This window comes from Cucurbitaria berberidis (genome assembly GCF_010015615.1).
Source record: "Cucurbitaria berberidis CBS 394.84 unplaced genomic scaffold K460scaffold_2, whole genome shotgun sequence".
Lineage (NCBI taxonomy): Eukaryota > Fungi > Ascomycota > Dothideomycetes > Pleosporales > Cucurbitariaceae > Cucurbitaria > Cucurbitaria berberidis.
Genome location: NW_024468936.1, coordinates 1,108,449 through 1,133,953, shown reverse-complemented (window position 1 = coordinate 1,133,953; position 25,505 = coordinate 1,108,449). Strand labels below are relative to the sequence as shown.

The 25,505-nt window shown below is 50.2% G+C and overlaps 9 protein-coding genes across 9 annotated transcripts; 4 read left to right on the top strand and 5 right to left on the bottom strand.

Moving 5' to 3' along the window:
* Positions 1 to 110: 110 nt before the first annotated feature.
* K460DRAFT_332087 (uncharacterized protein) lies at positions 111 to 9,913 on the bottom strand. The gene is made up of 5 exons (XM_040930826.1): positions 9,518 to 9,913; positions 3,660 to 9,457; positions 1,767 to 3,605; positions 952 to 1,709; positions 111 to 896 (listed from the first exon to the last, which is right to left on the bottom strand). Exons 1-5 carry the CDS (start codon positions 9,844 to 9,846, stop codon positions 306 to 308), a joined length of 9,315 nt encoding a protein of 3,104 aa, XP_040789833.1. The 5' UTR covers positions 9,847 to 9,913; the 3' UTR covers positions 111 to 305.
* A 1,733-nt stretch (positions 9,914 to 11,646) lies between these two features.
* On the top strand, positions 11,647 to 12,192 carry K460DRAFT_402633 (uncharacterized protein; the record flags this gene model as incomplete). The annotated part of the gene is made up of 1 exon (XM_040936547.1): positions 11,647 to 12,192. One exon carries the CDS (start codon positions 11,647 to 11,649, stop codon positions 12,190 to 12,192), a length of 546 nt encoding a protein of 181 aa, XP_040789832.1.
* A 665-nt stretch (positions 12,193 to 12,857) lies between these two features.
* Positions 12,858 to 13,974, top strand: K460DRAFT_363366 (uncharacterized protein). The gene has a single exon (XM_040932800.1). It carries the CDS (start codon positions 13,034 to 13,036, stop codon positions 13,493 to 13,495), a length of 462 nt encoding a protein of 153 aa, XP_040789831.1. The 5' UTR covers positions 12,858 to 13,033; the 3' UTR covers positions 13,496 to 13,974.
* A 245-nt stretch (positions 13,975 to 14,219) lies between these two features.
* On the top strand, positions 14,220 to 15,728 carry K460DRAFT_277187 (MFS general substrate transporter; the record flags this gene model as incomplete). Its single annotated transcript, XM_040928168.1, has 2 exons — positions 14,220 to 14,763; positions 14,821 to 15,728. 2 exons carry the CDS (start codon positions 14,220 to 14,222, stop codon positions 15,726 to 15,728), a joined length of 1,452 nt encoding a protein of 483 aa, XP_040789830.1.
* A 43-nt stretch (positions 15,729 to 15,771) lies between these two features.
* K460DRAFT_280152 (uncharacterized protein) lies at positions 15,772 to 16,872 on the bottom strand (the record flags this gene model as incomplete). The annotated part of the gene is made up of 1 exon (XM_040928386.1): positions 15,772 to 16,872. One exon carries the CDS (start codon positions 16,870 to 16,872, stop codon positions 15,772 to 15,774), a length of 1,101 nt encoding a protein of 366 aa, XP_040789829.1.
* Positions 16,873 to 17,019: 147 nt separating this feature from the next.
* Positions 17,020 to 18,210, top strand: K460DRAFT_332079 (4-carboxymuconolactone decarboxylase-like protein). Its single transcript, XM_040930825.1, has 3 exons — positions 17,020 to 17,246; positions 17,357 to 17,496; positions 17,579 to 18,210. The coding sequence occupies exons 1-3, from the start codon at positions 17,098 to 17,100 to the stop codon at positions 17,869 to 17,871; spliced, it is 582 nt and encodes a 193-aa protein (XP_040789828.1). The 5' UTR covers positions 17,020 to 17,097; the 3' UTR covers positions 17,872 to 18,210.
* A 1,037-nt stretch (positions 18,211 to 19,247) lies between these two features.
* Positions 19,248 to 20,405, bottom strand: K460DRAFT_332074 (PTPLA-domain-containing protein). The gene is made up of 2 exons (XM_040930824.1): positions 19,971 to 20,405; positions 19,248 to 19,915 (listed from the first exon to the last, which is right to left on the bottom strand). Exons 1-2 carry the CDS (start codon positions 20,287 to 20,289, stop codon positions 19,485 to 19,487), a joined length of 750 nt encoding a protein of 249 aa, XP_040789827.1. The 5' UTR covers positions 20,290 to 20,405; the 3' UTR covers positions 19,248 to 19,484.
* Positions 20,406 to 20,549: 144 nt separating this feature from the next.
* Positions 20,550 to 22,632, bottom strand: K460DRAFT_363363 (uncharacterized protein). The gene is made up of 3 exons (XM_040932799.1): positions 22,486 to 22,632; positions 21,167 to 22,411; positions 20,550 to 21,114 (listed from the first exon to the last, which is right to left on the bottom strand). The coding sequence occupies exons 1-3, from the start codon at positions 22,522 to 22,524 to the stop codon at positions 20,959 to 20,961; spliced, it is 1,440 nt and encodes a 479-aa protein (XP_040789826.1). The 5' UTR covers positions 22,525 to 22,632; the 3' UTR covers positions 20,550 to 20,958.
* A 645-nt stretch (positions 22,633 to 23,277) lies between these two features.
* K460DRAFT_277678 (Prp19-domain-containing protein) lies at positions 23,278 to 24,751 on the bottom strand (the record flags this gene model as incomplete). The annotated part of the gene is made up of 2 exons (XM_040928193.1): positions 23,278 to 24,205; positions 24,255 to 24,751. The coding sequence occupies 2 exons, from the start codon at positions 24,749 to 24,751 to the stop codon at positions 23,278 to 23,280; spliced, it is 1,425 nt and encodes a 474-aa protein (XP_040789825.1).
* Positions 24,752 to 25,505: the final 754 nt, after the last annotated feature.

Here is a 25,505-nt window from a genome sequence, read left to right as displayed (position 1 = left end):
TCGATCGAACAAGGTGCGACGAATAACGTTGACGACGAAAACATGGACGAGATTCAATCTTTTCACAAAATGATCGCACGAAGACTCTCAAATATCGACAGCAGTGCATTGTCGTTTTCTATGCAAAGTATGTGTTTCTGTGGTTAATGGTGAACACTGACGGAAAGGTCGATCTTCAGTATGCAGAAACTACATATACAACGCTTCGAGACTGCTCTGGGATTGTACCCATCAGTCCAAGTCAGATATATCTTACCAACGACAGCGCTGATATTTCACAGACCAACCCTTCTCAACCCTGTTCTCTAGACGAGCTCATTCTCGTCAACAACATCCCACTCATCCTCCTCGTCCTCCTCTTCATCCGTTCCGCCAACAGTCTTATTAGTGCGATACGACTGGACAATGCCATTATCGTTAACACGGTGTGTCACGAAAAAGGCATGCCCGCTATGAAGCGGACGGCCCTGACACGCGTAGCCGATAGGCGTGTGCATAATGTCTTGACCTTTGCGACGGAGACAAAGCCACTCAAGAAGGAAGGGTATCATCGTCGCCGGCGCACCTGATTGCTTTTTGCTGATGCAGGCGTTCTCGATGTACTCTACCAGGGGCGCACACTCATCGAAATCCATGTACAGACGTCCTGCAAAGATTCCCAGCTCAATCGTAAGCCAGTGCGGAATCGAATGCCCACGCGGGAGTGCGGGTAGAGCGTAGTACTTCAGCCCGCTAAATTGGAGCATTTTTTTCGTGATAGGGGCCGAGTACGTGAGCAAGTGGACTTTAGGGGATGTCTGGTTGCGGAGTGTAGAGATCAAGTCTTCCGCTTCTTCGGCGATAACTACGACGGCGGTAGAGGTGGTGGGGTGGTAGATAACCCACTCGATGGGACGCTAGGAGAAAATATTAGTCTCTGTCTTGGTCGAGATCAAACAGTAGTTTACTTACCATAAAGTTGTCGATGGGCCCAAGCTCACGCGTCTTGATCGTTCTCATGAACTCCGCCGAAACAAACAACTGTGAATCTGTACCCGCAACACCATACCTCTGGCCTAAGGACGTGCGTGACACAGCATCGAATACATGTTCATATCCCACTCCTCCGTTCAAAATGCCTGTGCGAGCAAACTTATCGATGACAGGGTGAAGTCCGGGAAATTTGTGGGCTTTATAGTGTAAGGGCCGTTGCACTTCACGCACTTCCTCAACCTGAAACTCGACTTCGCGCTCTTGCTCGACTTCTTCCAGAGTGGACGAATGCAGAACGTGAGCGTTTTTGGCAGCGGCTCGACGTAGGTTGTTGAGTTTGTCCTCGAAGGCCTGGATTTGCGGAAACATGGTCTTTGGAGAAGATGGAGGCGGGGTATTTTCCACATGGCTTCCGTATAGTTGCTCCAGTGTCTTCTGCTCGGCATGTTGGAGTACCTTGACATAAACACCCCTTTGCTGTGTATCAGAGAGAAAAGCCGCATTCTCCCATTCCGCCGTCGTGCGATTGCAGAAGTCGGCGCCTTGGGAAATGTATAGATTTTGGAGCTGTTCGTTTGCGCGGCACGTCTGCTCTAGAAGCCAATGCACGACATGAGATGAGTCGATTCTGTCCCTGTCATGCATCTTGCATACGTCGAGAATAGACTGGTGGGTTTCGGGGAAGGCGAAGAAGCAGAGAGATTGAGTGGTTGCGAGTTGTCGGAGGCGCATGGCAGCTTAGTATGATGTTAGTCGGGAATCGCAAATTTCGCATGTTGTATGCGCGTGCTTACCTTGAACTGTATGGTCCTTGGTTTGTCCAAGGGCCAGTGTCAGAGCACCTCGCGCATGTGTGGGAAGTTTCAAATCTATACCACGCGTATGCGCTTCATCGAGATATACGAGACATTTCTCCAAATGATCGACAAATGGAGTGGCTAGTAAGGGCACACGCGCTTTCATTCCGCGATATCGAACCCAGGCTCGGTTGTCGGCGCCAAAGAACACCGCTGCCTGTGGTTCAGAGTCAATTTCTAGCCACGCTGTGACCAAAGCCTCGTTGTCCATTTCGAGAATATAGGCACCAGCGTCGATGAGGACACGGATCTTCTTCTCCTTGAGCTCCTCGAGGAGTTTCTTTTCTGATAACCGCTTACCTCCTCGAGCTGCAAGGTGATATGTTCTATTTCGGTCTTGCAGTAGGTAAGTGAGGACTTCCGCATTGGTTTGGTGCAAGCTGGGGAGGTCGTCTTGTCGGATGGTGAGTGGCAGCATCATTTTGTTGTCATTGGTGCCACTGAATCCAGTTGTCCTCGCGCTTGTGGCTGTATCATCGCTAGACTCTATCTTTGAAAATAGAGGTAGATCCCATCCCGAAGCCTGCAGCTTGATACCGAACTGTTTTGCATGCGCGGGAAAAACGAAGTGGTTCATGTAGTGATCGAGCACACTCCTACTAGTTCGAAGATGCTTCCAAAGTTCTTCGATTTGACCTTGATCGTCGACGTTGATGACGTTCCAATGATATAATGCTTCCGGAAGTGTATCGCAACTGCTAGTCCACCTGTCGTACTCACTAGAAGGATCGTGTGATGCTAGGATGTGACGAAGAGCTTCGCTAAACTGAGCTTGATTGAGGCCGGAGTAGTAGAAAGCCAAGCAGGTGAATATAATAGCAGCATCAGGATGACCAAACTCAGCTTGTTCAGAAGGCACTCCCTTAGCCTCGAAGGGAACTGCGATCGGATCTCTGCTTGGATGCAGGCCATATTGTACATTCCAGCGTTTTTTCAAGCAAAGGAGAAGGATCCGATTGCGCAGTAGGCCTCGGACAAGGAGCAGCGTTTTCGAAGCCACATTCTTGTCGGCAAACAACCCGGTCACGCGTATGAATAGCTTGTTGCTAAGGTCAGCATCCAAGAGCACTTTACGGATCTCGGCATGGTGTCTGGGTGATGTGGGTTCTGCGAAGCGAAGAAATGTTGTTCTTCCAGTACAAATCTCATCGACGATTCGCCGGTGAAGATCTTCCTCCACGTCCGGTTGAAGGATGTACATCATCGGGTATCCGTTACTTCGCTCAATAATCTCAATGCTTCGTGGAAATCTGCGTCGTAGTTCGGGGAGGTGGTCCTTCACAAGTGATAGAAGTGATTGTGCGACTTGCCAGCGGTGCGGGTGTCCATCAACGGTGGTTTGCTTGCCACTTGGATAGATCAGCTGAGTTTTTACAGCCAAAGAAACGTCGGACTCGTCCAGAACATCCCGACAAGTCGCATTGAGCCATGTCTGGAAATCAATCATTTCGCGTGCGGTATTTAGGTCAGGGCCAGTAAGATATTGAAGACCGCCGAGCTTATAAGACAGAACATGCTCAGGCGCATTCAAGACAACGCCGCGACGGTCAAGCATTGCTTGGTGAAGTTCCCTGTAGAGCTGAAGTGTTCCTGGATTGAGCTTGGTACGCCGAGAAAAGGGAAGATGCTGTATCTCTCGGCCCACTAAACCGCCAAGTCGCGACTGGATCATCTGAGCCGTTGGTAAGAGCAATGGTTTTGGCACGAGGAGACGTGACAGTTGGTTTCCGTCCCCGAGAATTGCCATTGCCATAGGTACAATGCAAGATGTTTTTCCTGTTGATATCGTCAGAAGCTGGTTATATTGTGACTGGGATAGTTTTGCCTGACCTTTACCCATGTTCAATTGCAGTACCGTGTTCTCCCGTGACTCGGGAGCAATGATTGCATGCGCCACGTCAATCTGCTCTTGTCGAATTAGGATATCACTGTCAATTTCTAAGAGAAGCCAATCAGGGTAATCGAGTGGCTTCCAGTTCTCATGGCCTGAGTTTCCTAGTTCTTCTTGTAATCGAGTTGTCTTTGCATGATACATAGCATTCCGGATTCGCACAAGTCGCTGCAACATCGTAACCAGAACACCATGCGAAACAATCGCTTCCTTAACAGAGCTCCCAAAGTGGTTATCGGCGCTTGAGCGCAGCTGCTCTAAAATCGACATTGAAGTATTGCATGGCCAGAGATTTCCGAGGTCAAGCCATTGGAAGCGGTCGTCGTCGAAAGACAAAGCGTTACGAATTTGGATAAAATGGGCGGTTTTCATAGCGGAAAGGGTCTGGATTTTTCTCGCAGTGCTTACGATGCTTGGCACAAGATGTGTAGCTTTGATCTGATTGTTGTTCTTTTCAAGAGCTCTAAGACTCGCCTCGAGGTCGCGGCCATATTGTTGGCGGAGAGCATTCGACGATGCTGTGAAAGAGGAGAGAATATGCCGTAGTGCAGCCGCCTCCTTGGATGGAGTCTTTGTATCTGAACGTTCCTTGGATGGAGAATTACCGATGCCATCGTGCATCATCACCTTGCAAGCAATTTCGTCCAAGGGAGACGCAAGGGGTTTCGTAAGGAGACCTTTCGATATGGTTGGAATGACCGGTCCGCGGGCAGGCGAACCAACCGACTTCTGTATCCAATTCCATGCCTTAGGCACAGAAGTATCGCTAGGTCCCTTGTGATGCTCCAGGATATCCTCAAACTGTTTAACGAATTCGGAGAGTGCCAAATTCGAATGCAAACGGCGCCACTCCGGGACCACTCGTTCCATCGCGAGCCCTGTATCGATAATATCCGATTTGAACCCACCCAAGAAGATTTCTTCGTTTGGCCATTGATCAAGGAAGTGTCGTGCTAGTCGCTTCCCCTCAGCCACGCATGCAACTCTGTGCTCCTCTTGGGCCTTATTAATCCGCTTTAGCTTCTCCGGCAGATCGACAGAGATGGTACGGGAAATGGAATGTACAGTCGGAGATTCGTTCCGCTTAAATTGGTTGAATGACGAACCGGAGGGCGGCACCAATGTCTTTAACGCTGGTAAAGATGTAAAAGCAGCTAGACATTTGATAGCGTTCATGTCCGTTGCAGAGTTCAATGACATAAGACTTAACCGGAACATCAAACTGTGTAAGTCTTCAGGACTAGAGATCCGGCAAGTGTTAACAAGATGGCCCCATTGCTCGTCGATATTTCGCTCGATCACATCGCTCAGGCTGGCGGCCATGTTCTCGCTTGTGTCGTGAAATCCACCAATCAGCGGCCAATCCTGCATAATTTCGGACAGGTTTCGAGTGGTGTGGATGCAGAATGGTTTGATTTGGAGCAGCTTTGCGATTTGATAAACCTTCTCCGCTTGGGCTGAATTGGCTTGTTGGCCTCGAGACTTGTACACTTTATCTCGGGCAATATCCTCCGATGTGCCGAAAACATCGCGCTCGTAAAGACGACGTTGCGCGATACCGCGCTTGCGAAGGTGGGTCGAGGTGTAGGTGCTGACATGAATATCTTCCTCGTCATTCAGAGAAAACACGCGAAGCCGGTCGGACTTGTCGAGGATCTTTCGCACGAGGACCTCATATGCATCGTGTTGGATGGCCATCGTCAGACTTGCATTCCAAAGAACGGTCTGTAATGTCTTCTTGTTCTTAGGATAGTACTCTCGTCCTGGACTTATCTCTGAAAGAGTTTTGAGAATGTTGACGGGCCTATCATTCAATGGTGTCCATGGTTGACAATAACTCGATTGTAAAATATGCAAGGCTTCTTCGGTGCCGGTGCGTCCCGTCAATGGATCCGGTATGACAAAAGACGTAAAAGCGTGGAACTGCGCCTTCGCATATAAAAGTCGCGGCTCGGAAGGGCATGTTAATCGTCCAAGGACATCGTCAACTTCGAATCTCGCATACTCGGTGCTACCAGCTGCCCGGACGGCAACGTGCATCCCACGACGCTTGGTAAAAATTCTTCCGCATGGAGTGATGATGCTTCGGCGTTTATTGTCCGCAATGTCACGGAGTACAATCTTGCTCTCAAACCCGTACAGTGTGCCAGCGTCCTGGTCAGGATCAATCTCTTCTGCTAATTCCCGACATTCAAGAAGCCCTTTTGAATTGACGAAGAACGATAGTTCCAGATGGCGCAGCTCAACAGACAACTTCCCATTTATGTGTACGGGCTGAAAGACTGTGATCTTGTGAGGGTGCTCGAAATGGCGGAAGATGTCTGCAATTTGCTTGAAGAGGTCGGAATTAGGGTCAACCAAACATGTACGGTTGCTCCGATGGCCTCGTCGATTTACAACATCAATAATCCAGTCATTTGCCCTCGTCTTCCATATTACTGGTTTACGTCGGACTTCAATGCATTTAGTATCCAGGTTCAACCAGTGCGCACAGTTGGAGACAAGACTGCAGGGTAGGTCAACGGTATCGGGTCCGGAAAACAGGTGGTGCGGAATGTATTCCAAGAGGCCATCTCGACTATAGGCGCGCACAATAACCTTCCCATTACGAATCCCAAAGTGAATCTCGTGGTTGTTCATTCGCTGTGCCATTACGTAGGACATTCCATATTCCGCAGACGGGAATGTCAGAAGATGTTGGTTACCGAACAGCTTCTTCACTTCTTCCGATTCTCGAATATCCCGAGGCAGCCTTCCCAAGGGCTTGCCATCAATGAGCAAGTGTCCTTCGATGAAGTTGTAGTGAACGACTTGTGGGTTTGCTAAAGTCTTCGTAGAAGCCGTCATGGTTGACGCAACCCATCGATCATGTGGAGATGGGAGGTCCTGCCATTCATCAAATAATTTTCCAGCAGTATTTCCTGATTCTGACCAAGATGCATTGATGGCAATACCAATACTCGTAGGGGATGCCTTGATCGACCGTAGTAGAAGTGATTGGAGGCTATAAGCCATTTTCGTGTCCCGAATCAACATGCTTTTGAGGGCTGGTGGTAGCTTGGCCAGATCAACAAGGAGGTTCTCTTGGAGAGCTAGCGAGGCTTGAACGAATGTTGAAAGATCATCTCGTGGTATTGTCTGATCCGATTCTGCAAAGTTGGAAAATGTCCTCCGGCAAAGCAGTGCAGCCCAGAAAGCATATTTAGCGGCAGTCTCCGCCACAGACGTTTCTGTGGCACTTCTCACGTCGACCCGGAGACGCGTAATCCAATTCAAGGTAATGACGCGTGATTCCATCAGAAGGGCCTTAGCCAGCGTCTTGGATGAGGCCAAGGTGAAAAGCCGCAGACTGAGCGTTATCAGTACTTCCATGCAGTGAACCTCACGCCAATTGGACGTTATATTGCGTAGACGATTTCCAATCTGTTCGGCCAAGCGGTTACAGAATGATGTATCCTTGAAAACTCCATGAACGTCCCGAAAGAGGTCAGACTCGTGTCGTGCTGGTCCAGCCTGTGTGGCGAGGTGATTGAACATGTGCATCGTGCTCTCGCTGCTGAAGTTCACATCCGATGCCCCCAACTCTACCAACATGGTGAGCCATCGACGCGTCTTACCTGAAAGCAATCGCTGGTAGGCTGTGAATTCATGAATAGACATGCTAGGTGGACATTTCGTTTCTGAGGCGACAATCTCGTATGAAGACGGCCCACGTATTTCAGTGGGTGGGTGTATCGACTTCGGAATGACTGAATCTCGAAGCCCTAGCGGAATATGTACCTCACAAAGGTGCTGGAAAGTCAACGGCTGGTCGAAGTCCTTGACCCATGTGTCCGTGGCCATGTCGAAATAGAAGAACGTCAGCCCGTTAGGGTAGAGAACATCAGACTCCGAGGCTTTCATCCTCTTTTTAGCAACCTTATAGTGGGTGTTACGAAAGGATTTAGACGTCGATGCAATCGTGACTCCATTCGAGGACCTCTGCCCATATGCTGCAAGCGGTTTGTAATCCTTCAATAACTTAACGGGCGACTGAGATGTAGGTTTGGCAGGGTAAGCAAGTCCTAGTATCTTCCAGGTCGCGTTGCGGTACGCAGCGAAAGAACTCGGTACACCCAACTCGAATACAACTGCTGCCGCTTTCACTGCATCCTTGGGGAGAAAATCCTCGTGGGCGTAGATTTCCATGCGATTCCGAGAGCGCCAGTGCCAGCATTTGGTACAACCCCGGACATCTCGCGAACCATCGTGCATGAACTTGCAAGTACAGGTGCCCCCAGAGATACTCAGAGAGTGATCGTCATAACCTTGCCACCATTTGTCCAGCTCTATCGCCTTTGCTTGTCGTGAGGTCTCAGAAGCCTCCTGGATCTGTCGAAGAAGTCCTTGCATTGTTACTGACTTCTCGACGTATTTCACCGTGAAGCTATGATTTTCGGGCTCGGAAAATATCGTGGTCTGTCGCTCGCACCTCTTGCGTCTACCCTCGAGATACTTCTGGATGTCATGAAGTCGCTGCATCTCTGGAGCAGTCGGAAGATGTAATGCGTCCAAAAGCTCCGGGGTGAATACAGGGTGATAGTCAAGCAGCAAAGGGCAAGTTTTGATCATGTACTTGTCCAGTCGCACCCAGATCGTGAAGAGATTCAAGATAAATATAGACGTCTGCCTGGGATCGCAATCATAAGCCATTCCAACAGCCTCGAATAAATCGAATATCGCTTCGGCTAGCTTTATACAACGTGATTCTAGCGGCGATGTTGTCGTAAATTTGGGTTGTTCTTTTGCCTCAATTTTGTTCTCCAACTCCGCCAATTGGAAATACATATCTGTGAACTGCTCAACCTGCTCAATTGTGCTATCATGCAGTTGTGGAAGTCTGAACGATAGTCGGGCATTCTTCTGTATGCGTGGCAAACTCAACACAGCTTGAAGGTATGCTCTACTATTGGGGAGAGAAAGGTATTGCGCTTGCTGGTCGGCCCGTGTTGAGAGTTGGGGAATAGGTCGTGTTGTTTCCCGCTTGAATTTATCCCAAGCTAGCTCTACCAGCTTTGTAACTCGTGTGATACTCTCTTTGAAGAATGGACCAGCAACTGTGAAAAAATGGTCGTGTACGGCAGGTGAGTTACCCTTCTCTTGCTCGAGCTTCGCGAGGCGGCGACAAATCTTGGCTCTCAACGTCATCGTCAACTCAGGCGCCAGCTGGCTAGCACACTCGTTCAGAAGCTCTATGAGCATGGTGATGATAAGGAATTTGTAACAAGCTCTACCAGCTTCATTCCCGAGAGACAGCTGAAGTTGTCGTTGGGTACAGACGCGGAGTACGAGCCAGAAAGGCAATCTCCGCCATGGAAATTCCGTAGCTTCAATGTTCACATCATCTCGTACTCGTTTCCTTATTCTAGGAACGTTGGCGCCGATTGGGGACCCGATAGATTCGAGCAATGGGATTAGGAGATGGGTCACAAGCGCCGGACTCGCAGTGTCACGCGACTCAACGATTGAGGTTTGCGCCTTCGTCGTATGTGCCTGAAAGCGTCTCAAAGGCTCCATGCTGCCTTTTTCCAAGAAGTCGGCCAAAGCGTCCTGGAATGATGTCTTCTGGAATTCCACAAGTGCTATCTGGGCCGCGCAGTCGGGAAAGTCCCAGACGAGGGCGCCCTCGCTGGCAAGCACCTCGGCAGAAGGCGGCGATGTCTCAAAGGCCTCGAAGATTACAACATCTGTTCTGGCGCTGGTAATAGTCAGTGGTTGTTCGCGCACTATAAAGCTAGTTGTGAGTCCCAATTCTTACCTGATATCGCGTCGAATAATGAGAGCGGCATTCTGTTCTGCGATGTAGAGGAAAAGAGGTTGATCGTGTTTGAGTTGTCGAAACTCTGAAATGAGTGACTTCTTTTCGAGGCGGTCCCACACATGAAGAGATTCACAACGATGAAGAGACTGACGGACCGCATTCCATGTAGGTGCCTGTTCCTGTCCAAAAAGTTTGCTGATGGTCGTGGTGGCGTGAATGAGTCGGGCGAGGACGTCCTCGCATGAGCGTTTACTGTCCACATCCTGCGCTTTCGGAAGTTTAGGCGGTAAAACCAGATGGTTGTACACATCTACGAGTGAACCCATGGCGATACCTGAAGACGTAGGTGAGCTTCCAGGCGTACACGTTGAAAGAAGAAAAGGTTGAAGTGGGGTGGAGTGCGACAACGTGCGAGCAGGATGAAGTATTGTCGCGCGGCTTGAAGTTTTCAGTGTCCGGTGAACGTGAGAGGAAATGCAAGACTGAGGCACTGTGGGTCATGTGCGCCTTAGCAATTTCAGGTGAAGGAAAACAGCAAACAATCACGCCAGGCTGCGCAAACTGGCGGGTACCGCAGCGCTTCAGCTCCATAGTACTGCCTATTGTGATGTACATTTGAACTGACAAAGACCTGTAGAAAGATGACGAACGAATCATACAAACTTTAGGGCAGTACTGTCTCTCTGATTCGTTCATCATTTTACCCCCTTCCACGCTCTTGTGGTGCTCTCCTCGTACTTACAGAGCCATGCAACCTATTCAGACCGGTGAGAGACACTGTGTCTGCCTTGGATTACACGTGATTTGCTGCCTAATATTTGTTTGGTACGTGCAGGAGATGAGCTACCAAATGATGTGACTCCACGTTTTAGAGTCTGAGCGGGTCGCTTGTACGCCCAGGAATGGATCCTGCATAAGCCCGGGTGAAAACACAGAGATGTGGTGAGGTGCAGCAAGGCTGAGTAAGTGGGGGCGCTAGCTCGCCAGCATAACCGCTCACTGGGCGTGGGATGATCTACCTCGCAGTCCAAGACTGAGCGGCAGAATTAATTGAGGCTTCCACCTAAGAGAATTTCCAAAGCGCCTACGCCCTAGTTGAGCTATCGCTAGTTCCATAAAAGTACTGTAAGTGCGGAGATGTTTGTAATTACATTATTTCTTCTAGGATAGGCTGCATTCGAGACGGTCGCTAACTATGGTTCTAAACCTTATCATCGTTCTCCTATGGTACCAAATATCGATTTTCTGCTCTTGATGACTACTGATGAGTCTGGTGCGATTTTGGCTACTATCTATGTTTGAAGGATCTCTTTTACTTTTAAGCCAATAAAGTCTACTTAAGCCGTATTGCCATCATGAGATGTTCAAGGCAACTGGTGTCTTCGACCACCTGGGGTCACGGATAAGTTCATTTGATGACGTAGATAGTTCCAGGACCCGTGGTGCGCATCACCCTAAGCTATAGTTAGAAGGATATTCTCTATGTGGGAGCTTGCGAGATGATGCTCCCTTCAGCCTGACTTATGATGATTTTGTGTCCCACATAAATAACAAACAGCCACTGGTGCTTTTTACCTGCTTGCTCCCCCATAATTCGGACTTCCATAGCCTTAGGGCTCTATGGTTATGGGTGGATGTGGGCGTAATGATTGACTAGAGCAGTAGGGTCTATCTCTGCCTGCTAAGAATGATATCGCCTATGTGGAGAATGAAGGATCGGAAGCTCAGAGCTGACAATTTCGAGCGGTGCTTGCTGCAGCGACTCCATATTTCACCGTTGTAGAGTCCCCAGTGATATATTAGTGATTATCTGGCAGAAAATCTATTTGCCAACGTCAGGCGGAGTGTGCGAAAGAAACCCACCCTAGTTTGGGTTCGATCGAAATCTCCTAGGTCGAAAGATCTTGCAAATCTATACCGTAGTGATAGAACATGTGCAAGTAATCTCACATAAGGAGACTGCGTAGCCTGTACTGCGACAGACGGTCGGATAGACTAAGGGAATCGTCTTTCACTGAGAAGGGATTTTGTCTGCTTGCGATAAGAGTAGCGATCGCATACACTTTGTTCAAGCTCTAGTCACACTCCGTGGTACTCACTCAACTCTGAAACGTAGTTCAACTATAATGCAGACTCCTAGTCCATCAACTTCATCTCCATCATCACCAGATCGATGCAGCTCTGAAGGTTCCACCAAGTTTACAACGTCACCACCATGTGGGAATCACAACGTCGATCCGATCAACCATCCAAGAGCGCTTGGAAAGCTACTTAGTCCGCCAAAATCGGAGGTCAAAGTGTGCGCGTCATCTCCAGTAAACGATAACCAGACATGGGATATCAGCGATCCAACAACATGGCCTATCCTGCATCTTCCATTCCACATGAAACCGGGCTGCAGTGCGCCGACGTACATTGACGAGCTACTCGTACACGTTTACTACATGGGTGCAGGCGCAAGGCTGCTAAGGGAACTATTGTTCAGGGCGATCGAGGAAGTGGAAAGGGAGGAGGATAAGGTAGCAATCGAGCGCACAGCGTTCTTATGCTGGCCTTTCAACGTGACTGCGAACGGGTATTGGAAGGACAAGGGCGGTATGACGAAGGAAGATTTGGATGCATGGAGGACGATGAAAGCCAGAAACAACTTTCGCTTCTGCACCCTTGAGTAATAATATTTGCAGTGAAACGGGCAACAAAATGCGATGAGCGGGTAGGAGGCAGGCGTTCGGGGCTGTTTGACGTCAACTGGGACAATGAGGGGCATTCGGTTATTGGCGGGATACGAATCTGATAAATGCGTTTCAACCCCCAAACAAGATGTGCGAATGACCACAGCGTATCGTTATATGAAAGTCTGAATAAGCGGTCAATCTCCTAACGAATAACAGATAGAAGTCAGCTTTACTTGTCCTTCCTATAGAAGCGTGGCTCGGCCAAGTCCGATGCAGCGAGCCTCGCCCAGGTCCTCCAGCTAGGCCACAAAGGCGCAATCGCAGGCGTTTCTGCACACTAACACTCGCCTTCACGACTATTGGCCGGTCCTTACAATTCTAGAAAAGATCCCTCCTCAAAAGGTAATCCGGTGGCGTGCGGCTCAGCACGCGTTCACACCAGAATGGCCGCTGCGTGCTGTGATTGGCCAGGTGTAAACGCCCGCTACTTCAGCGTGAACCAATTCCTGCACGACATTGCTCCCTTCAGGTGCGTTGATGGAGTTTGGGCCCGCATTGGGATCAGAGTAATCGAAATGAGAAGGAGGGGCCATTTGTTGTTCTGGGGTGTGTGGTGATTCATATTGAGGGGCCTCCTACTGCGTATCAGCATATCCCTTCAGATCTTATCGAACCTTTGCTTCTAGTTTCAAGTTTCCGAAGAATTACAGTCTTTACAGGGCACATCTCTGCGAACCTCATCAATTAGTCCTTTCGGTTTCTCATCTACACTACGGTCATTTCAAGCAATTCAGCATTTGCACATTACGCGCCGTTCATTTAGACCGCCAAAATAAGCATGTCGTCAACAACTGCGCTTCCAACGTCTTTTATCACATTAATTGCTCGAGCTACATCAACTCCGACTCCCAATATCCAGCAAACCGCAACTTCCATACCCCAGGCTCCACCCGCACAATACCCTGGGGCCGCCAACAACGATGGCTGGAGTCCTGCAGCCATTATCGGCATCGTTGCTGCAATCGTCATACTCCTCCTCTTAGTACCGCTCATTGCCATTCTACTCCGTCGATACGAAAGAAATAGGCTCTGCGAAACTGTGAAGGATTCCAATTCTAGTAGATTGGGCTCAAGCAAGAGCAGTGTGGGGGAAGGCCAAAGCCTCCGGAGCATACTTGTCACAAGAGAGTTGCAACGTACGAGCTTAAGATTAGCCCTGGGTGTGGATAAACCGGAACCAGCGCATGTGCACGACCGAGGGTGGAGTCGAACGGAAGTCAAGGGTGGGAACGGGAAGTGAACAAGAGTCGAGCAAATACTTTCTATGATGCAATGCGAACAACCTCAAACAACGGCCGATGCCATCAGGACATAATACGACCGTCTATTAGCCCCGGTGAGAGCTATACCGAGACTCGTCCAAACAGCAGAGAGCACATCCGCCTCAAGTAAGACCAGTCCCGCCTGTGGATGTTTTGGTCGAGAGACGTTTACTTTGTGTACTCGATACTCTGTATACGTGGACGTCATATATCGGCACTTATATACAGCGAATCAACACTTCGTTTCGTAAGGCATGCCTATGCAGCACTACGCAGCAAACCCAAACGAATCATGGAGGTTGTTGCAGGACGGGGTTATCCCGCCTCTGGATGGTCATATAGAACTTGTTCAAGCAGAATCTTATGACGTCTTATTCTATTTCATCTCATGAACTTTCCAGCAGGTTTCAAATGCATGTGAAATGCGGAATACCGGATATAAATTCGGAATAAAATGCGGATATCGGACTGAAATCGGATCTGATAAGCCCTCTAGGCACCATAAGCACGACCCACTTAACGGCACAAGACTAGACCACTTGGACGCCGCCATACCCGTATAAAGACAGCCTTGTTCTACCCTCGATCTGATAAGCATCTCCCTCACTCTCCTATAGTCTTCATGCAATGGCGCTCAATAGTCGTGAATCGGCTGGCGGTCCAAATGAGGCGATCACCGCCACGCAACCCATCGACATTGAAATGGCACCCGTGCCCGCGTCAATTCCGGCGCCAACACAGAAAGTCGAGGATCCATACCTTGTCGCGTTCGACCCATCCTTCGACGTCGACAATCCCAAAGACTGGCCATCGGGCCGCAAATGGGCAGTCACCGACGTCCTCTCCGCAACAGGCTTCAATCGCATCATGGTTAGCACCATTATGGCGCCCGCACTCTCAACAATCGCTCATGAATTACACATGAGCTCAACTGAAGCAGTCATGGCGCTATCTATCTACCTCCTAGCAACTGCTTTCGGACCCCTAGTCATTGGTCCGTTGAGCGAAGTATACGGGCGGAAGACGATACTGCATGCAAGTAATGTTTGGTTCTTGGTGTGGAATATCGTATGCGGATTTGCGAAGACGAAAGAGGTGTTGGTTGCGGCTAGATTCTTGGCAGGGTTTGGTGCGAGTAGTATCTATGCGTTGGCGGGCGGGGTGTTGGGTGATGTGTGGAGACCCGAACAAAGGGGTCGGTCGTTGGGCATGTACATGCTCATTCCGTTGCTTGGTGCTGCTGTTGGTATGTCGCCTATCTGCAATGCTGAAAAATCCCAGACTTCAATATTGACGCATTCAGGTCCAATCATCGGTGGCTTTATGGCGTTCCGCACAACCTGGCGTTGGATGTTCTGGTCAACTTCGATTTTCCAGGCCGTCATGATCGCTGTCTCATTCACTGCGTTCCACGAGACGTACGCTCCAACCATACTAACCCGCCGAGCCGCCAAACTTCGCAAAGACACTGGTGATCAGCGCTACTACAGCGAACACGAACGCAAAATTGTCGACAGAAGCTTGATATCGATCCTGGGTCAGGCACTCACCCGTCCGATTCGGTTGCTCGCTTTTCATCCCGTCGTTCAGATCACAGGAGTTATCTCGGCGATCAGCTACGGCATTCTATACATCGTCTTGGCTACCTTCGCGAGCCTATGGACGAAACAGTACCAGCAATCGGTCGAAATAAGCGGTCTGCACTACATCGCCGTTGCGCTCGGCGAGGTCGCTGGCATGCAGATAGGCGCACCGATCATGGACCGTTACTACCGTCGTATGCAAGCGCGGCATCCGGATGGCGAGCTGGCACCGGAACATCGCATCCCACTTAGTTTTCCGGGTGCTTTTATTGCCGCCATTGGTTTCATCATCTACGGATGGACGGCTCAGTATGGAGTCCACTGGATAGCCGTCGACGTTGGCATCTTCATCGCTTCGTTCGGGATGCAATTTGCAGGTATGGCGCTACAAGCGTATACTATGGATACATATTCCGATCATACTAGTAGCGCGCTCGCTGCAACGCAATTTTTGCGTAGCATGACTGCCTTCTTATTTCCCCTTTTCGCGCCGGACATGTACAATGTTATGGGATATGGGTGGGGGAATACTGCTATAGGCCTTCTTCGGCTGATCTGTGGGTTCGCACCGTTGGCATTATGGTTCTGGGGCGCAAAACTGAGGAAGAGGATACAGTCGACGGAATGAAGCTTGTGAACGGTGGCAACTGTGGAATCATTCCCATTCTTGGCTACAGTCGTCGATACAAATGCAGCTGCATTCGCATGTCCTCTAGCTCGATTGGATATTGCAATTCAGTATGCAGCCTAAACCACCGGCTCTCGTCTTCTTTCACTTTCTCCCACTTGACTTCCTCCTCTTTGCCTCGCTCTCTCTGATTGCCACTAGCCTGTTTCAGCAATGTGTGATCTAACAACCACTGCATTGGATATTTCTTTTCAGCCCCATTCAAAGTGATCGAAGAGTAGCTACCGGGGCTGTCGATGACTAACAAGAGGCTCCCAGGCTGGACAGCTATTGTTAGATTTAAAAGAAACCTCTGGGTCAAGGACATCGAGGCCGAGTATAATTCGTTTAGTGTGAACATCAATGTGACGAGACTTGCGTCTTTGAGGCGTGAAGAGACATCTGTGGAGTATGCTGTGAATATGTCATGCTGAAGGAATGATATGTCGATGTTGTCTGGGTTGACGAGTGGGGCATTTGCAGCTTGTGCAGCGGCTGAAGCGTACTTCGAGAGCGGCGGTGCAGTGGTGATGCATTTCGCCAAACTCTGCACGACTGGAGTCCAGTCTGCGATATCGGTGGCTACGACCTCAAACTGTTGAATTTGGGCCTCTCCTTCGTCATTAGAGTTCGCAAGGGCAAGCATTTTCTGCAAGCCACCGAGAGCGACAATCTCTGCACCCGCTCCACCTCCTAGACACACAACTTTGCATCGCCTGTTCATCTTCGCCTGTTCGTCGTCGGCCTCCTCTCCGGCATCTTGAGTAGACCACAGGTGCTCTCTAAGGTCCCAAAACACATCTAGGTAACCGAGAGCTCGGCTCGGGCTCCACCGAGCCGCATACGCCTCGAGATACTCGCTTTTCCCGAAAGCAGTCGTGAAGTCTCGATTGTACAAATGTCCCTTCACCTCCTGAAGCAGCGGGTTGATGTCTGAATCCAGCCGCTCCGCGAAAGAATTCCGAAAGATAGTGAGAAGAAGCTGCTGTAGTTCTAACGGAAGAGATGTGGTGGCGACTGGTTTCTCGTCCCTGTTCGGTGCTTTCACTTTCGCCGGCTCTCTCTTCGCCTTCCTCCTAGCGTTCAGTTTGGAATTTGGTGCCATTGCGAAGACTTGTTGTGGGGAAGAAGTTGTAAGAGCGCGAAGTGGTGATGAAAGTCTCGTTATCGATAACGCTAAGCGAAACGATTCGATTGCCAATTGTTCGGCATCGCCGGAATCGTTCCGAACTCGCAGCCGAATGCCGTCTGACTCAAGTCTCCGTTCACCTTCTACCTTTTGATTCAAAGAAAGGAATTTCGAAATACTGATCAAGAGCCGATTAAGATCATGCGTCTTCCATATATTCCTGATCCTCCGGAATACACAAACGAGGACGATAAAGCCGTCGTCCAGCGAGTCAAGCAAAGACGGGGAGAGAAAGGGCTCATCGCACTGGATCGGACGCTGTTACATGCACCACCAGTAGCTGATGGATGGTAAGTGATTACTTATATTCTGTTTTTGTGTAACAGATTGCTTCCGTTATTTGGGAAATTTCATTACCATGTACGTGAAACCCCATAAACAATCGCTTACGACTATCTAGGAACTCTTTCCTCGGCGCCATTCGCACAAAAACCAGTCTTTCAACTTCAGTTCGCGAGACAGCAATATGTCGCATCGCTGTGCTAAACAAAGCATGGTATGAGTGGGAATCGCACTCCCCTATCCTACTCTCCGCGCCAGGTGCATTCCCCTCTGTTTTACTTTTCTACATTCCCGTCTTCAACTGTTTACATCTTTAACAATCTTCTCATAAATACTCCAGACGTATCCGAGGCGCATGTTAATGCGGTACTCAATTCTCCACCACGAGCGGTGAATGAAGGTATCCTCAACGCTGCTCACGCGGCAGTACTTTCTTATACAGACGCCATGACGCTTGATGTACAGGTCAGTGACGATATATTTGCAAAGGTGAGAGACTGTTTCAGCGAGAAAGAAGTTGTGGAGATCACTGCGACAGTGGCAGCATATAACTGCGTAAGCCGGTTCCTAGTGGCGTTGGACGTGGGCGAGAGAAACGCACAGACGGGTCCGAAAGAAGGGGGCAAGGAGTGAAGTCGTCCTGTACGATATCGTAATGTTAGTTTGAAACGATGGAACGCAGACGGAAGAATAATAGGTTCATGTAAATTCTGAAGTTTGTTTCCGTCAGCCAAAGTATCACGATCTTCCTGGCCGCCTGAAAGCCTTGATGAAGGTGACTGGCACATTATTGCATCCTGGATCGGCGTAGACAACCTAAGTGGAAGACGAAGCTGTTGAGGGCAGAACGCGAAGTTCTTGCGATGTATTGCTGACTTGGAGCCCAAAGCTAGACCACGGTCCGTCGTTACCTTCCCAGAACTGAGATACGCCGGCACTAGTTAATCAAGATGGAATGAAGTCTGATGGGATTCCTACTCGGTGACAATAGGAGCGGTTGACGTTTTCTTCTCTGTCGTGGTTCCAACAAGGTATGATCTCTTTTCAAGATATGCGATGTCGAGGACTGCCCATTCACCTCGCCATACCTACCGGGGACAAGTGCAGCTACTTGACCAAACATAAGCAGCAAGGGGCCCGCGCTTTCACGCGCAAAGGCTCTCATTGTCTCGGACAATCAATATACGACCATGTGGAGGCCTGAGTCATGTCAGGATATTTCAAGGCGACAAAGAAGACGAGAAAACACGACATGAACAAGACTCTACCATCTTGTGGCCAAGACTATGGCGTACAGCCTTAAAATGTCAGCGGACATTGTGATTAGTACTAAACCCAAACCCAAGGTCTTCATGTTCAAAGTAAGCCCATATGAGACGGTAGTCAAGGGACTAAGGGTATGACTCGTCAACGCATTTCTGTCTAGAGAAAAGATCGGTGTCCTTGCATGGGTGGCTACATTGAAAACAAGCCTATTTGCGCCATCGTGGGTGCTATACATAGACTTGGTGGAGATAGCGTAGGAGGGTAAAGACGTGAAGTTTGCAGATAGTGTGTCGATAAGCGGCTAGTCCTGCCCTCGATCCTTACTGAGCACACACTAGCGGACCATGGGGCGACAAATGCACACCAGTTGGTGTCTTGCCTAACCTTGGAGTTATTGTGTATCCCTCTACACTACGCGCGGCCATTTTCCAGCTATTGATTTTCTCTAGAATTAAACAAGATGATCCCAATAAGGTCATTTAGGAGTATTGTCATTCTTCGATCACTGACGACATTTCGACACCAGGAGCAGAAGAGAAAGCACATAAATCATAACCTTTAAGAAACCATTCGCCACTTTGTATTGAGTTGAGTTAGATACGGTATCCTTGTCTGGCTTTGTGTATTATCTAAAGTTGGAGCAGGCAGTCACAACTTTGCATTGTATCGGGAGATATGAGAACATACAACAACCTACTCACCCGCTAGAAGCACAGTTGATAGTCGGAACAGCATGGTTGTCGAGCGTTCAAGAAATAGCTACCCCAACGTTGCATATGCGGAATTGCACGTTGTCTGGATCATTTGAAGGTTTACATTAACGTAAGATCGAGGTAATAGAGTTTGAAGGACGATTGAATACGTCATTATATCGTACACTGGCTACTTGCTCCGGTCCCTTCCACGTCGAATTTCCTTTCGTCCCACATGCTGTGGTCTGAAGACTACTGCTCGCCTCCCACTCTTATCATGCCCACCTCTTATAAGCTCCGCTTCGTCTCGCGCTGTACCCTCCGCCTCTGCTTAAGCATATGCGTGAACAAGATGTAGATGCCAGGGACGTAAATCGCGAGGATAGCCCACAAGGCATAGCCATATTCCTGTCGAATCTTACTAGCGAGAGGAATGGCACTGTAAACCAGCCAGCATTCGCTCGACACGCCGAGGGGGTAGAGGACAAGGAAAGTGTTGTACCTCAGCCACGTCCATAGCTTGGGCACGCCGACACCAGACAGGCTGAAGACAAAGTACGAGTACCGCACCACCTCAGTGAAGGACCAGGCGAAGAGCATGGTGGAGTATGCGGGGTTGTGCTGAGTGGTTTGCGGGAAGTTGTATGCGATGCCCCAGACGAGGAGGAAGCGGGATGCGACTTGCATCAATGTAGTGAGAAAGGGTGCTCTCACAACGCCTGTACCAACATCTAGTTAGCTAAGAAGGAATAGAGGGTATGCAAAGCAGCGTACCAAGCAGACTATGCAGTACCTCCAACCCCGCAAGACTCTGCGTCAATCGCGTATAGGTCTCCAGTTCTTCAAACACACGTCCTGAGCCTAGGCCTTTCAACACTCCCCCGACTCCAGTGTTTCCATTGAATAACACTCCGCTCTTCTGCGCAGTTGCGATCTCATTGGCCCCAATGGTAACAGTCTTATACAGCACGCCCGCCCAGAGTGCCGCTGAAAGTGCATTATACGCCAACAGATAGGTATTCTTCGCTGGGGACGGTGAAGCGGTAGGCTTAGCCTTGCGGGTAGCGGTTGAGGTGGTTTGTTTGCGTGCCATCGTGAATGTTTGAAGTTTATAGCTCTTCCTATTTAATCAATTCCAACCAATTGGCGCCTCGAGGAACGGTGTTGAAATAACTTGGTGCCGGAAGCTCGACGTCGAGGTGCGAATTGGTGAGTGAGATTTCTCATGGTCAAGCCGAGGGCGAGAGATTGGCTTGGCGGTGGTAATGCCGCTATGTCCGCTCTGGCCACATGCGATGAGATCATTTCTTACAATTCCCATGCACTGCAAAGAGACATCTGACGAATAAATTCAGCCGTAACGTTGAAAGAGAGGCGTTTGTAATAAATGTATATACCATATTCATCGAACTACACATCTACATAACATATATATGTCGTATATCATGTCACTGTCAAGGCTACGTCTCTGACCTTAGTATAGAAAGGCGTGATATAAAGAAGACCGAAAGAGCCCGACTATGAGTAGTATCATGTCATGGCCAAAAAAACACCGTGCTATGCAAATGCAAAAACTCCGACACACCAACAAAAGGAACCAACCCATCATAATGTCGATAAAACCGATAAAACCGATATGCATGAACCGGAGAATGTGGGGTATCGCTGAAGCATACCGCCGAACCTAAGCAGTCAAACACTAAACCATGAATCCGAGCAGGGTGCCAAGTAGCCCTGACAGCTGGAAATCGAAGTAAGAAGGCTACAAGAAGATTTGGATCATGGTCTTCCGGTGTGTAACACCTTTGCCACAGCCTTCAACCTGGCATTCCTTGAACGGCTTGGTCTTTGCTGGCCTCTCTTTGCCCTTTGCACTACGCTTGGTAGATCGATTCGTTGTGCACTCGCCACAGTAGACCTGAGGGTAGTTAGTCTCATCGTCAACGCATGGTTGCACCAAAAAGACGTACATGGCCGCATCCCTTTACAATCCACACCTGCCTCTTCACTTCTTCGTCCCCTGTACACAGCTCATCCCCACAATTGGGACAAACAAGCACATCCTTCTCCTCTGGACTTCTCGTAAAGCCCTCTGGCGCCTTCTCTGGAGCATCATACGTTGGCGGCACGGGCGGATCTTGTGCATGGGCGCCTGGCATGCCTATATCAAAGCCAACCATTTCAAAGTCGAGCGTCGGCGCCATAAACGTGCCTACGTGAACATGCGCGTGGGCTCGATGTGCACCACGAGGTGGGGCTATGGGACCGCGACGAAGGCGGTCAGCTGTGCGGTTGACTTGGGCGTTGAAACGGTCGACGTGTGCTCGGAGATGAGTGAAGCGGCCATTCATGGTGCCTAGTAGATCCATGACGTTGTCGAGCTCTTGGTTCCTACGCCGTCGTGCCTCGTCTTGTGGGAGCACGTTTTCACGTACGAACTCGACCTCGTCGCCATCTGAGTGGCTGCGGCCAAAGGTGGGGTGCTCGCGACGTAGCGGGGCAATCCGTCGTGATGAAATAAATTCGATCTCTGGTGAAGATGGCTCTGGCGGTGGTGGCGATACCATGCTCCACTGCTCCTCACCGTTGTCTAGATCGATGATAATGTCCATACCCCGCGGCAAGCGAGGAGCCCCATTGTTGGCACGGCGGTTGCGGTTCGACTGTTCCAGCAGCCTCTCGCCATCAGTGCCATACGAGGCAGCGTTGTGGTTGCCATCCTGACTGGCTCCATAGCCCGAGTCATCAGCCGTGAGGTCAATGACGTCCTCGTCCCTACTCAGATCAATAGCCGTGTCTTCATCCTCCCTGGTCAAGTCGACAGACGCTTCATCCTGCTCCCGTGTCGACCCTACTGGCCGTCGATAGTCAAACCCATCGCCTGCAAACCGTCTTGGCGCCGAAGAGGCCATGTTGCCGACCCGCAAATGGTGTAGCCTAGCGGTGTGTGAATGTAGAGCGCTGGTTGATGACGGGCGATCAGTTGGCGGGTCGTTCTCTAGACGTACGGGCTCGTAGAACGAGGAGAATGGGGGCACAGAGTCTTCGAGTGAGGGCGGCGTTCGTGTTTCGTCGTAATTGTGGTAGTGTCGTGCTGGTTCGTAGTCGTGGTAGAGCGCTAGCGACGAGTGGAACGGTATGCTCGGCTGACGAGCGTTGAAGGTCCAGGCAGGCGAGGCAGAGCGCTCATGTTCTTCCATTTGGGCATGTGAGCGCTGGGAAAGCCTTTGTCAGCGTCTGTTCACTCTGCTTCCCCCTACTTGCTTGGTGCTACCAGCACTCAACTCACCTTCTGTCTGTGCGTGTACCCAAACGGCAGCTCCTCCATATCTACAATCCCCTGTAGTAGTGAGTGCTGGTATGGTAGCGTACGCAAAGGGCGATATGAAGAGCTTAAAGGGATAGGTTGAGGCCGCCGAGTGTGGTTGCAAAGGCGTGGTGGTGGAGGTGAGCTCGGCGAAACTCGTTGTCGTTGGTGGCAAGGATCGGAACCAATCCGCATCATGGCCATGGCCACGGCAAACGTCGAATGCTTCACTTCACCGAGAAGAAAATTGTTGAAAGAGCGCCTGCGCCCTAGGACTACTTGCGAAGGCATCTCTAATTTGTGGAAGTAATTCAAGTGCGGAGACGTTAATAATTATGATAAAACTTCTAAGGTAGGCTACACATTCTGAGCCAACAATGAACCATGGTTTCTATTAAACCCCATTATCGTTCTCCAGACTGGTACCAGGTATGAACCTCTCGCCCTCGGTGGCTACTGGTGACCTCACCAACATCTATCATTTCCCTCCCTGGTAAACACAAGCATGGTTTTGTCAAACAAGTTGCGAGTGACGTGGAAATGGTCAAAGATGATGTTTGACCAGCCTCAGAAAGGGCAATCTAGCTATATCCTACAGTGACACTATGAATACCAATCGGCGCCCCATCATATTCTTCCCCGAGCAATTCTCGCTATGCCTCGCCATTCACCTGGCCCCGGCTTAAGCCTGTCCTTTCTGTGAAGGCCCACAAAATGCAGTCAAGCTACTTTCTCAACTTCCCATCTGTCAGCCCCAGCGCGATCTTGGCCAAACTATGAAGCGCTCAAGGTGCTCAAGCCTCCTTCTGGCGTCAAAGCAACCAAGCTGTTAGCGCCCGCGCCCCAGGCAACGTCCTTGGAGGGCACCGCCTTTCTCAATAGCTCGGACCAGCTCTTTGAAGCTTTGGTAAACTGCTGAACCGAGACGCTACCGGTACCAGCAATTGCGAGGTACTGGCCAGTGTAGTCCCACTTGGTGCTTTCAACCGGGCTGCCCGATTCAAGCACCTTGACGACATGTTGTTTCCGAATATCCCACACCGAGACGTTGGTCGAGCCCTTATTCACAACCGCGAACCAAGTTCCATTCTCGGAGAAGGAGATGGCGAGTACGGGAGCGCCAGTTTCGAGCTCAGCCATGGCACCTCCGGTTTTGATGTCGAAGATGCGGATCTTGCCGTCGGAGCTACCGACGAAGAAGAGCAGACCGTCGACGTGGAAGGAGCAGCATGTGACGTCGGCTTCGATGTAGACCTGCGAGACAGTCTTGAAGGTGGAAAGGTCATGGAGGGCAAAACGCTTATCGGCTCCAGCAGAGGCCAAAATCCTCCCGCTGGGGTGGAGAGAAAGTGATGTGACTGCTCCGGCGTGTGACCCTACTTGCGCAATTTCGTTGCCATTTTCAAAGATCTTAACCGTGCCCGCTGAGGTTCCGACGACAGCGCGTTGTCCCCACCACGCTGTCGCTGTTACAGCGCTGCCAGCCTTCAATGCCTGCAGCACCTTAGCCTGCGATAACGAGTAAACGCCCGCCACGCCATCTGCGCCGCCAAAGAGCGCCAGGTCGCCAGATTTATCGAGGGAGACATTGCTGCTGCCGGGGTAAAGAGGTTCGCTAGAGGTTGTCAGGTCAAAAGCGGAGATGTCTTCGGCGGTGGCCCAGCCTTCAGGAGTTGGTCGCTTTCGGCGAGTCGAGAATAGTCTACAAAACATTAGCTTGCTAGTCTGGAGTTGAAGCGCAGAAAACATACTGTTGCTGCGTCTCGTCGACCTTGGCTACTAGCTCTTCTGGTAGAGCCTGGCCATCAACCTGCATAGCATCGCCATTGCTTGCCGAACCTCCACTGATGGTAACATTGGACAGCGCTTCTCGAGCGTCATCTCGCTCACGCGACAGTCGCGCGATTACTCGTGTCGCAGCATCATTCTGGTACAGAGCTGTGCTGAGCTCCTGTCTCGTTTGCGCCAGCTGCTGCTTGAGCGTGTGTGTCTCTAGTACAATAGCATCCCACTCGTTCTGGAAGGCGCTCAACAGGGCGGGTATCGAGGTGAGATTCGGCGGCCGCGGGGTGACGACTTGTGGTGATTTGAGCTCAATAAGGTCCTCGACTGCAAGATCCTCGCCTGTTACAGGATCTGTATGGTTTTCGGCGATGTGTGCCTCGATCAGGCGCTTCTCGAAGACATTGCCGCTTTTGCGCGACGCAACGGGTTCTCGCGGGGCTTCTCCGGATATTGCGCAGAGCATTGTGGTTGTTGGTGAGGAATGTTGCTGGTAGCTAATGAAGTTGTCGAGCTGTCGAACGGTCGCGTTGGAACTGGATCGGGAATTTCTCCAAGCTAATGAGCGAAAAGGGAAAGGCGCAGGTACCACCCCGGTCACGTGCATCTCTCCCAAATCAATCACCCAACTTCTCCATCTTTCTCGTGGTACGCCGAAGAAGCAGCCTTGTACATTCACTGTACATGTAATCTCAAGATCTGTTCTCTTCGCACTCTCATGTGTGCAACAGCAAGCCCAAGTGCATCCTTGCATTGTCGTAGAGTTCGGTCGTTCAACTAAATGTACATCTCCGACACGGGTAAAATACTACACGGCGAAATGGAATCGGCTATCAATCATGAATCATCTCACGGCTATCCAAGCTTGATATGTTGGCTCCGCTCGCCTATGTCTCGCAAGACAAACTTTGGTATTCGGATGAAGCAGCGCACCCCGGACCGACAGACAACCAATCGAGAACCCAAGGGACCGACATGCATCCAATTAAAACTGCTGTCCGGCGCCCACCACGCAGCTCACGCTATCTTCGCGTGTAAACAGTCCTGAATTTCTCCACACTTGCCCCAGACCTCTAGGCTCCCGCATATCGTGCTGTACGCATCAACTCCAAATGGGAGAATCTCCGGGGAAACGAGCATCGAGGGCCCTTTTGGTCAACGTGACCCCGGAATGTAGCTACTTTGGACGGTGCACAGATCGGCATCGTTGCCAAGCTATG

What these genes read in the sequence shown, in the direction of transcription:
- K460DRAFT_332087 (XM_040930826.1), bottom strand. Translation starts at nt 9,846, where the DNA reads ATGGGTTCACTCGTAGATGTGTACAACCATCTGGTTTTACCGCCTAAA. An exon ending in ATTATTCGACGCGATATCAG is followed by an intron (nt 9,458 to 9,517) that starts GTAAGAATTGGG and finishes GACTATTACCAG; the next exon opens with CGCCAGAACAGATGTTGTAA. An exon ending in GCAATTGAACATGGGTAAAG is followed by an intron (nt 3,606 to 3,659) that starts GTCAGGCAAAAC and finishes CGATATCAACAG; the next exon opens with GAAAAACATCTTGCATTGTA.
- K460DRAFT_363366 (XM_040932800.1), top strand. Translation starts at nt 13,034, where the DNA reads ATGTCGTCAACAACTGCGCTTCCAACGTCTTTTATCACATTAATTGCT.
- K460DRAFT_332079 (XM_040930825.1), top strand. Translation starts at nt 17,098, where the DNA reads ATGCGTCTTCCATATATTCCTGATCCTCCGGAATACACAAACGAGGAC. An exon ending in CCACCAGTAGCTGATGGATG is followed by an intron (nt 17,247 to 17,356) that starts GTAAGTGATTAC and finishes ACGACTATCTAG; the next exon opens with GAACTCTTTCCTCGGCGCCA. An exon ending in TATCCTACTCTCCGCGCCAG is followed by an intron (nt 17,497 to 17,578) that starts GTGCATTCCCCT and finishes TAAATACTCCAG; the next exon opens with ACGTATCCGAGGCGCATGTT.
- K460DRAFT_332074 (XM_040930824.1), bottom strand. Translation starts at nt 20,289, where the DNA reads ATGGCACGCAAACAAACCACCTCAACCGCTACCCGCAAGGCTAAGCCT. An exon ending in GGTACTGCATAGTCTGCTTG is followed by an intron (nt 19,916 to 19,970) that starts GTACGCTGCTTT and finishes ATGTTGGTACAG; the next exon opens with GCGTTGTGAGAGCACCCTTT.
- K460DRAFT_363363 (XM_040932799.1), bottom strand. Translation starts at nt 22,524, where the DNA reads ATGGAGGAGCTGCCGTTTGGGTACACGCACAGACAGAAG. An exon ending in GGTACACGCACAGACAGAAG is followed by an intron (nt 22,412 to 22,485) that starts GTGAGTTGAGTG and finishes AGGCTTTCCCAG; the next exon opens with CGCTCACATGCCCAAATGGA. An exon ending in TTGTAAAGGGATGCGGCCAT is followed by an intron (nt 21,115 to 21,166) that starts GTACGTCTTTTT and finishes AACTACCCTCAG; the next exon opens with GTCTACTGTGGCGAGTGCAC.